At 53.6% G+C, this 13,907-nt stretch overlaps 1 protein-coding gene across 2 annotated transcripts; it reads left to right on the top strand.

Moving 5' to 3' along the window:
• Positions 1–5,354: 5,354 nt before the first annotated feature.
• Positions 5,355–12,893, top strand: TMEM37 (transmembrane protein 37). 2 transcript variants are annotated; one of them, XM_055261453.2, is made up of 2 exons: positions 5,355–6,020; positions 11,257–12,893. In XM_055261453.2, exons 1-2 carry the CDS (start codon positions 6,000–6,002, stop codon positions 11,827–11,829), a joined length of 594 nt encoding a protein of 197 aa, XP_055117428.1. In that variant the 5' UTR covers positions 5,355–5,999; the 3' UTR covers positions 11,830–12,893. The 2 variants fall into 2 exon arrangements, with proteins under 2 accessions (XP_055117428.1, XP_055117429.1); XM_055261454.2 differs by having other exon boundaries at positions 5,533–5,681.
• The last annotated feature ends 1,014 nt before the right edge of the window (positions 12,894–13,907 follow it).

Raw genomic sequence — 13,907 nt, 5'->3', positions numbered from 1 at the left:
ATGATGGGCAAGTGCTGGCTGAAGGTCCGAAGTCCATCTCCTTACCCTATTCTCCTGCGGAGGCCACCCTGCCCCCAGTCAATTCCCTAGGGATCCCAGTTTCCTGTATTGCTCCTCCCAGACCCTTTGACCCAGACTGCTTTCCTTGTAAACATCAAATCTAACAATCTAAGTGGTGGGGTGCTTTCCGGGTTTCCCCAGAGCTTAGGCAAAGCCCTGTGTAAACCATTTAACCTCCGCAGTCATCAGCCCAGTCATGCCCAGTACTCATGCCCATGCTGTTTCTTCTTTGTCCCTCATTGGTCATTCTGTGCTCACCAACCAATTCCTGGTGCCTAACTCTGCTTCTTGGGCACTTTGATCCCAGCAGGGGTACCCTGATGAGGAAAGAACACAGATCCACCCTGGGGAAGAGATGATCTGGCAGTCCATGCTGTACAATAACTCTGGGTGCATTTGTTTATTGTCTCCAAGAGACTGAGTGTCCCAGAGTATGCTGATAAGTCCAATGTCCAAGTCTGCGAAGAAAAAGTTGATGGAAGTCTCTCCCGTGGGGGTTCGATGTGTGCCTGGAAATCTGTGGGGTCCTGATGCCTCCATCTGTCTCGAGGGAGGGCTTGACTTTGGAAAGGGAGGCCCTACAGAAAGGCCACCCTCAGAGGTCCCATCTACATCATTCTCCCTCTCACCTGTCTGGTACCACCTCTAAATAGAGAAACACCTTCAAAAAACTCACATGGGGTAAGTTTCCCATATACAGACACGTTTAGAAGAAAGTTTCCCATATATAGACATATTTAGGAAAGATACTAGTTACTCCTTGTTTAATTCATTGCTTCAAGCACAGCCAGCCCACCCCTGCATTCCCCCTTAGATGTTGGGTGTCCCTGATGGGGCTGCTGACTTGACAGGCCCTTTCTTCAGTTGTAGAGTGAACATCATACCTGTGACCCTTCCTCACCCGAGGGGAAGGCAAGGAGGAAAGACTCAGGGCAGGGCGGGGAAACTCTTTGGCTCCCAGCCGGCTCACACTAAAATGTGGTAAACAAGGTCTGTGTTGCAATCGGGTGCCTGAGAGGAGGTCAAGGAGGTTGATTGCTGGGCTGGGGCTCAAGGCAGGGCAGGGCACGGTGTGGGGAGCCCTAGCTGGAGGGAAAGGAACCAGCCTGGAAAGGTCTGGAATCAGGAAAACCCCCACCCATGGGGTGGGGGCTGGGAGAAGAGGAAGACCTGGTGGGTAAAGGCGGGGCAGCAGGAGGAGAGGAGAGGGAAGAGGCCACGGGCCACAGACAAGGCAAGACTGGGGGGGTCAGAAGTACAAGGCACGGGCGGCAGGGAGGGTGGGTCATCCTGGCACCACGCAGCTTTAAAGCTGCCCAGTGAGCTTCAAGGGGTTGCTCCTTGCCAGCTCTCTGCTATTACCTCTGGGTGTTTGGAGTGTGTCTGCCCCACTTTGTCCCTCCCACCTTCCAACTCCTCAAAAGAGAAACTTCCAGCGCTGGGAACTACCCCCAAGACGAAACCTCCGCACAGAGGAGTCGCCTCTCAGATCTAAGTTTCCCTGGGAGCAGGGACCGCCCAAACTTAGAGCCCCCTGGAAACTGGACGGTCAAGATCATGAGTTATTTGGACTCATGCATATGCCGGCCAGGATGGTGCACCTGACACCTTATGCACATTGCCTCATGGGATCCTCACAACACCAGGAGGGAGATGCTTCCCATTTGACAGAAAAGTGAGGAGCACAGAGGGGAAGTATTTGCTCAGAATGCATTAGAAGCCTGGTGCCTCTGTAAGCAAACCTTATTGACCAACCCCTATTTAGGGACTGGGCATGGAGTGCTGAAAGAGGGAAAAAGTTCCAGGCCTCATGGAGCCCATGATATTTTAGAGAGGGAAAGGGACAATCCAGGAAATAGACGTTTAGCTAGTGATCAAGAATTTACAAAGGTAAAAGAGTGGCAAGTGGGAGGTGGGGTGTTACTCTGGCTGAGAAAGTCGAGAGATGCCCCTGAAAAGGCCCTGCAGACACCTAGGGGAAGGTCTTGGCAGGAAGATGGGGGGCTGGGGGGCCAAGAACCAAAGCTTCATGAGCCTTGGAAAAGAGGGATGGGAAGATGCTTGAAGGGACAGAGGAAGTGAGAGTGAAGGCTGTTCCACAAGCATCCAGGCTAGAGAGGAGGGGTTCTGGGGTGCGCTGAAGCCGGGCAGGCGCTGGACGGGCAGAGAGGAGAGGATGGAGTATATGGAGGGCATGAGGGCAAAGAGCAAGAGGAGGTGGAGCCTGAACTAGGGAGGCCTGGGAGAGAGCAGAAATGGAGAGGTAGGTTTGGACTCTAAAACTCAAGCACTTTACCATTGACAGGGACTTTGTCTTTTTCTTCTTTGTCCCTCATTGGTCAGGACAGTGGTGACAACATAGTAGGTATTCAATCACTTCATTTAGTCAATGAATATTTATTGAGAACCTACTACATGCCTGGCTCTGTCGTAGGCACCAGGGATACACTGGTGAACAGGACAATGTCCCTGGCCTCTTGGAGCTTACATTAAAAGGGGGAGAGAGCACAAGTAAATATGTGTATGTGGGCAGAAGGGAAAAGAGAATGGAGGGGCTGTTTTAGATGTGGGGGTCGTCGTAGGCCTCTCTGATAAGGTGACATCTGAGCCCAGACTTTGAAGAAGTGAGCTGGTGAGTCTTAAATGGGAGTATCTCGAGGAAGAACAGGCAGAAGCAGCAAGTACAAAGGCCCTGAGATGAAAGTGTTTGTTGACTGAACAACAGATCTAGTGCTTGTTGACTGAATGAGCAGGAATTGTGTCCCTACCAATACACTTGAAACTCTCTAAGGAACATGCCTGGATCTTCCTCATCAGACAAGAGTGGTCAGAGGGGTGGGAAGGAGCCACTTCCTGCCTTTCTTTAAGCCATTCCTCTTTCCCCAGCCCTGGCCAGGCCTAGAAGCAGGGGTCAGGGAGGGTCAGGTGCCGAGTCTGTCACAATCTGGAGAAAGGGCAGAGAAAGTCAAAGAATAGGCAGGCTCTATGCTGTCCCACAGCCCAGTACTCATGCCCACGCTGTTTCTGCTTTTAACACCTGGGGGTCCACCCGGTCATCCAACCCTCACCTCTGCCCCTGCCATGTCCCCCCTCACACTAAAACTCCCTGCTTCTCTGGACATTCTTCTCCTGGTGCGGTATTTGTCTCTGCAGGGTTTAAGGAAAAGCTTCTTTACCCTCTGAAGTTTCAATGAAAAATAAACTCACAAAAGGCACATTAAATGGAGAAAAGGTATATACATTAATTCAAGGTGTACACCCCGGGAGAATCACAGAGTATGCCCACCCCTCAGCAGTGCTCAGAAGCTTCTATACTTATCCTGGCAAAACAGGTGTTGGGAGAGGAGAGAAGAGGAATTCTGTAGAGGGGCTGAATGGATCAGGGAATAGAGATTAACTTGCCAGGTGTGGTCACATTCTCAGTCCTACAGGGAGGAAGAGAAACACAATTGTTCCTTTTGGTGGGTCTGGATGTTAGGCAGATAAAGGAACTTCAGTTTCATCCTGTGTTTTGGGAGAGATGGTGAGAGGAGGGAAGGTCAGAGAGACCTTGAGGCTTTTTCAGTTGCGTATCTCAAAGCGCCATGCTTTCTAACTTCTGACCCCAATACCTCTGGCTATTTCACCAGGATTTGAGAGGGCTGTGGATGCTGCCACTCCCAGCACCACCCCAACTCCCTAAGCCAGGGACGTACCAGGAGACTCCAGGTCCTAGAGTCTCAGCTCAGATTCCACCCAGATTCTGGCCATATTCCCAGTCCTTATGTGAGCATAAGATGATCAGAACTGGATAGTCACTTCCTCCTTATTATTCTTAAGTCATTTCTGCTTCTCCAACTATCTTGCTGACAAGACATGTTGCTCTAAATTCTACTGATTCAAGACTTTTCTGTTCTTACCAACAAAGCATAACAGGCTGTGAGAAACATGCCTGACCACACACGAAACTGGAGAAGGCAAACAGTGCGTGCAATGACCCGACCTAACTATTCTTCAGATTTTAATTCCAGGCACTTCCCTCTTGGCCAGGTGAGATGCTATGATCCAGAAGGTCTCTCCCACAGGGCATTCTTAGGGCTCAGTGAAAGGACACCCCCCACAACAGGACAGGTCTTCCTTTCCCATGTGGGCTCTTTATCCAGAACACAGAGCTGCGGAGAGTCTGGCTTCTGGGACCCTTGACTGGGGAGAAAGCAGGTGGGGGCCACGGAGGGAAGGCCCCAGAGCAGAGAGGCACCAAGCTGGCTGAGCCTGGGCAGCTGCCCTTTGCCTTAGCTCAGTGGTTCTCAAAGCCTGGCCCCCAGGCCAGCAGCACCAACATCACTTGAGACCTACTCAGCCAGAAACTGCAGTGGGGCCTCGCAATCTGTTTTAACAAACCCTCCAGGTGACTCTGGTGCAGAATGGTGGCAAGAACTCAAACCTGGACTAGGCCTGCTGGGTAAGTGGAGTCCCGGCTCTCCAGTAGACTCAATGTGGGTGGCCTAGGCCAAGCCCTCCTGTGCCTGGGCCATTTCTCCGTTTGTCAAGCCCCAGGACTGGGGTAAAGGATTTGACAAGGTCTCTTGGGCAGGGATGGAATCAGATGAATATCTAAGTGGAAGATATACAGACAATTGTAGCTACCCCTCTTTCTCACATGGCTCTAAAGGGGAAAACAGATGAGTGCAGTTGCTTTGTCTTTGGGTAAAGTCACCAGGAGCTGCCTGCCTGAGTGAACCAGACAATTTAATGTATGCCATTTAGTGAGGGGTCTTGCTTTACCACCACATTTGAGGATGGGCGGAGGGAAGCCTTTCTGTTGGAATTTGTGGCCCTTGGAAACTCCTCCCACCTCCACCCTTTTTGGGGGTAAAAGCTTTTAGGTGCTGCCTCTTTAAGAACTCAGATCCGGCCGGACGCGGTGGCTCACGCCTGTAATCCCAGCACTTTGGAAGGCCGAGGTGGGCGGATCACCTGAGGTCAGGAGTTCGAGACCAACCTGACCAACATGGTGAAACCCCCATCTGTACTAAAAATACAAAAGTTAGCAGGGCTTGATGGGGTGCGCTTGTAATCCCAGCTACTCGGGAGGCTGAGGCAGGAGAATCACTTGAACGGCTTTGAACCCAGGAGGCGAAGGTTGCAGTGAGCCGTGATCGCGTCATTGCACTCCAGCCTGGGCGACAAGAGCAAGACAATGTCCAAAAAAAAAAAAAAGAGACCTCAGTTCCCATCGAAGTGGAGAAAAAATAACCACATTTGTTTGGCATATTTGCATTTTTAATAGTCCCTGAGGAGTTCAGGAGGAAACAGGGTTTTACATCCTCTTTTAGGGACGCAAGTAGGATTGCCCCAAAAGGTTCCACTCCGTTCACACTTAGCGAGGGCCCGGCAGGAGCCCCACCTTTCACATTCATTACTTCCCTTACCAACCGAGGCTCTGAGACGCTAAACAAGCAGCCCAAGGTCACACCGTAGAGTGAGGGCGGCAGAGCCTCGGCGCGTGCCTCCTTCCTTCGGACCGTGCAGCGTTCCCGGAGGCTCGACTCAGCAAGCTGGAACAGGAACCGAGCCCTCAGGCCCTCGTCGCCATCCCGGCCCTCGAGGAATCTGCGCCCCAGGCGAAGCTGTCCTCGGAGGTTCGGGAGCGTCGGAGTGACTTCCCGATCCTTTCCCCTGGGACCCGAGGGATCCCTCCCCCCGAGTGCCGGGTCCTCCCCGCGGCTCCCCCGGGGCTCCTCCGGCCGCCCTCGCTTAGTCAGCGTAATCCGAGCCGCGGAGGGCGGCGGGGTTGGCGGAGCCAGCCCGGGGTTAATTGCCGAGCTTTGAACGCCCCCTCCCGCCCCGCCCGCCTCCAGCAGCCGCCCCGCCCCCGCGGAGAGGTCCCGGGCTGGCGCCAGCGGCCACAGCCGAGCAGCTGGAGCGAGCGAGGCTGCAGCGCGGCCGCCGGGCGCAGCATGACTGCCATCGGCGTGCAGGTAGCCGGCGCCTGGCGGGGCGCTGACCCGGGGTGCTGACCCGCCGTGGGAGGTTGGGGGGTGGGAGGATGGGGGAGGGGCGTACCCACCGCGAGCTATAGCGTCGGGCTGGGGGTGCGAGCGCCCCCCGTGCCCGCCCCCTGTTGCAAACCTGGGTCCGGAGGAGGCTGGGCGGGGAGCAACCTCGGGGGGCCTGCCTGCCTCGCATAGCTGCTCCCGGGACGCGGACTCTGGCTGCCTCTGCCCGCGGCCTTGCAAGCACCCGAGGCTCCCAAACTTCATTGGGAAAGATTTTTCTTCTCTTTGGGGTCACCAGCGACTTACTGGTCAGTTTACCATAAGGGTCCGCCTTTGTGAGAAATGAGGCGCGTCTGGGGTGGAGGGACAGAATCGACTTGCAAAGTGAGGCTTATGTAACAGAGGATGCATCTCTTGGGAAGCTAGACCTTTCTGGGGTGGAGGTTAGGAAGACCGTCTCCCTCCCCAAAGCTGCGTTTGGGGTGCTGGGCTGGGGGTGGACTCGCTGAGGCGCGCGGACACCTCAGGGAAAGGCTCTGGCTAGGGAAGAAGCCCGTGTCTCCGAAGATTTGGCTTCTCCTTAGCGTAGTGCAAGATGTTTATGTTGGCTAAGAACCTACACATTCCTACCCGCTCCCTCGGGCCTGCTGCTCCCCAAAGGGAAGTCAGTGGGTGGCGGTACCGCTGCCCAGCGGGCGAGCTTCCTTTCCGCGCAATTCTCCTGCTGCAGCATCTATCCGCTGGACTGTCCCCAGAATTAGAGAGGCCCGTTGACTTCGTGTACAAACGCTCAGCCACAACACTAACCTAGTAGATACTGTTCCGCCCATTTTATAGATGAGGTAACCGAGACTCAGAAGTAAGGTGCCCTCCGTGGCTGGCCAAGGAACAGAATCAAGACTCAAACCCAGGGCTTTCTGGCTCCAAATCCCACTGGCTCCTCCTGCCTTTACCTAACGGGAGAAACCCCACCCACAGGCCATCCCCAAAACCTCTTCTATAGCCAGGACCTAGGCACCTGGTAAGCCGGGCATGGGGCGCAGGGAATTCCTCCCCTTTGTTCTGGGGCATGTCTGGAATCCCGGCCAGGCAGCGTGCTGGGACAGACCAGGTGCGGTCCCTCCCGTCTAGGAGCTTACAGCCCACGTAGGGAGAGAGACTTGGAAACAGGGCATGGGGGAGCGAATGCTAAATTAAGAGGTGCAAAAGTTGCCAGCCGGGGAAGAGGAGGCAGCCTGGTAGCAAGGTGAGAGCTCAGCTGGGGAGGCCACAGGCTCCAGGTGAAGGGCGGGTGCTCCAGCCGCTTCGGGATGATAACTCTTCATCCCCACAACCATGACTTGCAGGCAGGGGTGGACCCAGCTGGGGCTGAGAGGAGCAGAGGCAGGCCGGCTCATCAGGAAGCTGTGAACTTCCAGGATGTTGATGATGGTGATGGCCTCACCTGGGCGGGGGCAGAGTGGGTGATGAGGGGGAGCAAATATGGGAGACATGTTGGGGATGTGGGGAATGAGTTGGGAGGAGCTTAATTTGTCTACCTGGGGATGCTTTGGTTAAGGGGAAACACATGAGGCCCTGGATTATAGGAGGAAGACCATGACATTGGACTCAGTAGCCCCGTAGTGTCAAGTGACCCTATTCTATAGGTCACTAGAAATCATTCAAGGTTACAGATGAAAAAGGAAAATCCTTACATTTTTAGCAGAGAAGTTAAGCCCCAGAGAGATTTAAGTGATTGCCTAAAGGTACCCTGCAGGGGTCCTCTAGGTCAGGGGCAGGACTTGACCTCCCCCCTCCCTTCTTTTCCACTGCACACCTGTCCAGCTGCCCTCCAGTAGCCATTTCAGGCCCTGCATCACTGAAAGCTGGCGGAGGTGCCGGGTGGTTAGGAATGAAGACTCTATATGTGTTATTATTGTTATTAATATTAATAGCTACCATGAGTTGGGAGCGGCCCGTGTACCATGCGTCTTTATATACAGGATCTCATTTGATTATTGGGAGCTTCAGTGGTGGCCAGAGAGTTTAAATGAATCCCTACTTTGGGGCAGGAGCGGGAGAAAACGAGATGAGGTCAGCTGTCTTCACTTTCTGATCCTGACGTGACGTCTAAGGGCCTGGAGATTAAAGTCCAGTCTGCCTAGGACAGGTGGGGCTGGGGAAGGGACAGGACGTGCCTGCTTTACAGCCAGCATGCTGTCTAGGGTTAAAAGGTTTCTGGGTCCCGTGATTTGTTCTCTGCATGTGGTGCTCCTCCTTTTTAGGACCACTTATCATTCTCTAGGGACCTTGTAACCTTGCCAGGTGCCTTCATGGCCACGACTTTCCTGCAAGTGTCATTAACTTCATTTTCTTTCTTTTTTTTTTTTTTTTTCTTGAGACGGAGTCTCGCTCTTTCACCCAGGCTGGAGTGCAGTGGCGCGATCTCGGCTCACTGCAGGCTCCGCCCCCGGGGTTCACGCCATTCTCCTGCCTCAGCCTCCTGCATAGCTGGGACTACAGGCGCCCGCCACCTCGCCCGGCTGATTTTTTTTTTGTATTTTTTAGTAGAGACGGGGTTTCACCGTGTTAGCCAGGATGGTCTCGATCTCCTGACCTCATGATCCGCCCGCCTCGGCTTCCCAATTAACTTCATTTTCTAGATGAGAAAACAAGGGCTCAGGAAGTTAAGAAACTGCCCAAGGACAAACACCTCTAATGGTTTGTGGAGTAGACACAGGTTTTCAAAGTTTCCTTTGGTTTCTTTCTTACCAGTAGATTTTTTTTTTTTTTTGTAATGAAATGCAATACAGACTCCTGGACCCCCAGTGTCCCAAGCAGGTACAGGGCTCAGTTGAAGTGAGGAAGGGGTTGCAGAGCCAGCCTGCTCAGCTTCCCTGCCCACCCGGCTTCAGCACTGGAAGCCCCACCAGGAGCAAGGGGACACAGTTTGAGAACCACAGTCCATACTCTTAGCTCCGTGTTTTTGACCACACCCAGGCTGCCTTCATCTCAGGTAGGACCCAGGCTGGTCCTAGCTCTGGCATGGCCCTTGAGGCATCCCTCTGCACACACCTTTTCCTCACCAAGCCGGGCATGGGGCGCAGGGAATTCCTCCCCTTTGTTCGGGGGCATGTCTGGAATCCTGGCCAGGCAGTGTGCTGGGACAGACCAAATGCGGTCCCTCCGGTCCAGGAGCTTACAGCCCATGTGGGGAGGGCTGAGCCCCTAGCACACAGGCCCTGTCCTTAGAAGGCCCTAGTCAGTATTTATTCGCTGAATGGATTCCACCTTCTGCGTATCATACAATTGTCTGGGCAGCCGTAACAAGCTTCATTGTGCTTTAGGTGAGTGATCTCAGGCAAGTCACCTGCCCTCTGCATCGTTTCCTTCTCTGTACACCCACCATGGAGCTTCCTACTTTATCAACCTCATAGGTTTAAGAATAAAATAGGATCCTACTTAAGGCAGAGGTGCTGAAAGCAAACTGCATCCTTATTCCTGTATCCCTGGGGTTGAAATTAGCAGTAGCTCCTGTGTCTGGGGCATGTGAGCAGATACTCTTGCTGGGCTCTTTGACCACAGGAGTCTCCCAGAAGCAGGGCTTTATTTTATGTCTCACACAGAGAGGAGTGGCCCAGAGCTGCCTCAGGAAGCCTCCATTCACCCATGGCATAGGACACACCCCGTGTTCCTCATTGATCCATTCTCCTGGGTCCTAGCAGTGACCATCATGTGTGCCTGTTTTGCATACCTCCCAAACCGAGGTGTAACCTGGGCAGCTTCTAGACACACTGCAAAGCAGGTCATTTAATCTATGACTATGCAGGAGACTTGGTTTAAAGGGAGCTTCAGACGGAAGTGGCAGTGGTTGCAAATGACCTTTGACTTATCTCACAGCTCTCTCTTGAGCACCCACTGAATGCCCAGGTATTGGGGACACAGCAGTGCCTAAACACAGAATGTGGTGGTGTGGGGGTGGGGGGCGGCCTTCCCAGAGCACACAGTGTTGGAATGAGACAGAAATAATATATAACTACAAACTGTCCTCAGAATGATGAAGAATTTGAACAGGTGCCTGACACAGAATACCAGGAGGGGCCTGACTCTGGGTTGAGTGGGCAGTAAAGCACTCTCTGTGGAGGAGACTTTAAGCTGAGACATGAAGAATGGGAAGAGGTGTTGTCCTCTTCTCCGTTCCTGGAATGGAGAAGGTTTCCTCTATTGTGATGTCCTGGAGGGGTGGCAGGAGCTGCAGAAGAGCCTCTACAGGCTGAAGGGCGAGTCATCTGAGGAAAGAAAGTTCTGGACATGGGGAGAGAGGAGTGTGCTGGGAGCTGAGGTTGGGTGGGGAGGCAGAGCGGATTGTGAGGGGCTTGTGGGCTGTGTAAAGAGTTCCTGAAGTCGTTCTTTTGCTTTCTGGGTCAGGGCTTGGGTGCAGTGCCCAGGCAATGTCCTTGAACTGTGAGATGAGACGCCTCACTGGACACCTAGCTTGGCTTGCCAGGAGACCGGGGTGGAGGCACCTCCTTCCAGGGCTGAACCAGAAGCAGAGGAGAGCTGCAATGGCCTTTCCATGCCCAGAAGCTGTAGGAGCAGACAATGGGGTTGGCAAGCTCTGGGTAGGGTACGGGCCGCACAAGTCTGAGGGCAAGATGCAAACGTCACTTTCAGTACCAAGAAAAATGAGGCAATAATCTAGAGTCCTGGGCTGAACGTGGACAGCTCCGAATCATCAGGTGGGTGGGGATTAGGACAAAATCGTGTGTCCTGGGGAGATGGAAACAGAACCGTGTATTGGTGTGCTAATGTCCCAGTGCTTGGTACAATCCTGGCAGCTCTGCCAGGCCGTATTCTTGTTTTATGTACAAAGAAACCGAGGCAGGCTGCATGCTCAAGGTCAGGGGAGGCAGGCACGACAGGTTTTCTGAACTCAGAACTGACTCAGATTTGCCAGTCGGTTTGGACTTCTCACCCACTCTGAAGATCACGAAAGAAAGAAAGGTCAGAGAACTCTTAGTGCCTGGTGAATACTGGATGGTAAATGCTCACAGATCTAGAAGGGAGGAAGGGTTCCCCGAAAACGGTGGGTCTGGTCTGTTCCGGGCTTCACAGGAGACCAGAGCAGAGAATAAGACAGTGCGGAGCAGGAAGGAGGGCTCAGGGGTCTTCCCTGCAGAGGTTCCTGGGGGTGTGGCAGGGCTGTGGCTGACAGGGTGCTTCCTACGGTTTTTTCCAGGCCCAGAGGCCTTTGGGCCAAAGGCAGCCCCACCGGTCCTTCTTTGAATCCTTCATCCGGACCCTCATCATCACGTGTGTGGCTCTGGCTGTGGTCCTGTCCTCCGTCTCCATCTGTGATGGGCACTGGCTCCTGGCTGAGGACCGCCTCTTCGGGCTCTGGCACTTCTGCACCACCACCAACCAGAGTGTGCCGATCTGCTTCAGAGACCTGGGCCAGGCCCATGTGCCCGGGCTGGCCGTGGGCATGGGCCTGGCGCGCAGCGTGGGCGCCTTGGCCGTGGTGGTCGCCATTTTTGGCCTGGAGCTCCTCATGGTGTCCCAGTTGTGCGAGGACAAACACTCACGGCGCAAATGGGTCATGGGTTCCATCCTCCTCCTGGTCTCTTTCGTCCTCTCCTCCGGGGGGCTCCTGGGTTTTGTGATCCTCCTCAGGAACCAAGTCACACTCATCGGCTTCACCCTAATGTTTTGGTGCGAATACACTGCCTCCTTCCTCTTCTTCCTGAACGCCATCAGCGGCCTTCACATCAACAGCATCACCCATCCCTGGGAACAACCATGGAAATTTTAGGCCCCCTCCAGGGACATCAGATTCTACAAGAAAGTGTGGTCAAAATGGGACTTTTCCAGCATGTGGCCTCTGGTGGGGCTGGAGTTGGACAAGGGCCTTGAAACGGCTGCCTCTTTGCCAATAACTTGTGGGTGGTCAGCCAGAAATGGCCAGGGGGCCTCTGCAGCTGGTCTGCAGGGCCAGAGGCCAGGAGGGTGCCTCAGTGCCACCAACTGCACAGGCTTAGCCAGATGTTGATTTTAGAAGAAGAAAAAAACATTTTAAAACTCCTTCTTGAATTTTCTTCCCTGGACTGGAATAGAGTTGGAAGCAGCAGGGTAACTGGTACCTGAGCTAGCTGCACAGCCAAGGATAGTTCATGCCTGTTTCATTGATACATGCTGGGACAGGGGCTGCAGAATCCCTGGGGCTCCCAGGGTTGTTAAGAATGGATCATTCTTCCAGCTAAGGGTCCAATCAGTGCCTAGGACTTTCTTCCACCAGCTCAAAGGGCCTTCGTATGTATGTCCCTGGCTTCAGCTTTGGTCATGCCAAAGAGGCAGAGTTCAGGATTCCCTCAGAATGCCCTGCACACAGTAGGTTTTCAAACCGTTTGACTCGGTTTGCCTCCCTGCCCTTTGTTTGAACCTTACAAATCCTGGATAATTCCAGCTTCTAGCAGCTGGCTGTCCCCTCTGGGAGCTCTGCCTATCAGAACCCTACCTTAAGGTGGGTTTCCTTCCGAGAAGAGTTCTTGAGCAAGCCCTCCCAGGAGTGCCCACCTGACTGCTAATACACAGCCCTCCCCAAGGCCTGTGTGTGCACGTATCTATCTTCTGTGAGGATTAGACAGCCTTAGGGCACCATTTTAAATCCCAGAACACATTTCAAAGAGCACGTATCTAGACCTGCTGGACTCTGCAGGGGGTGAGGGGGAACAGCAAGAGCTTGGGTAATGATTAACACCCATGCTGGGGATGCATGGAGGTGAAGGGGGCCAGGAACCAGTGGAGATTTCCCTCCTTGCCAGCACATCTGTACTTCTGTTCATTAAAGTGCTCCCTTTCTAGTCCTTTTTCTGCCCAGAAGTAGGTGAGGTTATTGCCCTCAGCCCATTTCATTCTACACTGACTCCTTCCCCCTCCCTCACCTGTTGAATTCTGGCTCCCAGCAATTGCATGGGTTTTTGGTCTCTGCCCCGCTCTTGTCACTGCTGCAGGTTCCTTTCCTGGTCTGGGCTGAGTGCCTATACCTACCTCTATTGTGATGTTTTAAAATTCTTATTCCAGGATGCATGGAGTCATGAAGCGGTCTGCTTTGTAGGATGTAAGGCCATGGGCTTTAATGTTGAACCACCAAGATGCCCAGAGTCCCTGGAGATCATCCCGGAAAGGTTTCCGGGAATTGCTCAGTTTTACAGAGTACGGAGCTCATCAACCACACAGGCGGCATCTTAGCCTGGGAAACGGGAACCTGGAGCAATCTACAAGTTGCAAATGGGATGCGTAACCCCCTTGTTTCTTCATGGGGAGGGGATGTATGGAGGTGGGGAGTCAGGGCCCAGAGAGGGAAGCACTTGTCCAGGGTCACCCAAAGCCGGGAGTAGAGCTGACCCACCCACCAGCAGGATGCCTTTTCCTTGACATGGAGGGGAGTTTCTCTACTTCCCTCCAGAATGCTACGCCCTGAGCACTAGTAGGTTTGGTTTTGAGAAGCCTTCAAAAATGGAGTCCTTTTTCATCTTCACATGGGGGCAGGGAGTGCAGATATTCAAAGGAACCGAGAACGAGAGTGGAGGGTGAGACTGAAGTCCCCAGGAGCTTAGAAGGGCAGCAGACGGCCCCTGTCCTTCCCTGCCTGGGAGCAGGGAGAGCACAGACACAGCCTTGGAGCATGGGCATTTGAAGTCAAAGGCCCTGGACTGAACTTCCGCCACCTTTTTGCTCAGTAGCTTGGGCAAGTCACAGGGCTTTGGTGGACCTGTCTTCTATGAAATGGGATCATGCCCCATTTCCTGCTGTGTCTGCCTCAGGCTGAAGCCATCTGTGTGGAAGAGCAGGAAAAATAGGGGTGTGCCCCTCACACCCTGCTGGGGATAG

Source organism: Symphalangus syndactylus, chromosome 22 (assembly GCF_028878055.3).
Source record: "Symphalangus syndactylus isolate Jambi chromosome 22, NHGRI_mSymSyn1-v2.1_pri, whole genome shotgun sequence".
Classification (NCBI taxonomy): domain Eukaryota; kingdom Metazoa; phylum Chordata; class Mammalia; order Primates; family Hylobatidae; genus Symphalangus; species Symphalangus syndactylus.
Note: the sequence above shows the minus strand (reverse complement) of the source record. Positions and strands in the feature narration are given on the sequence as shown.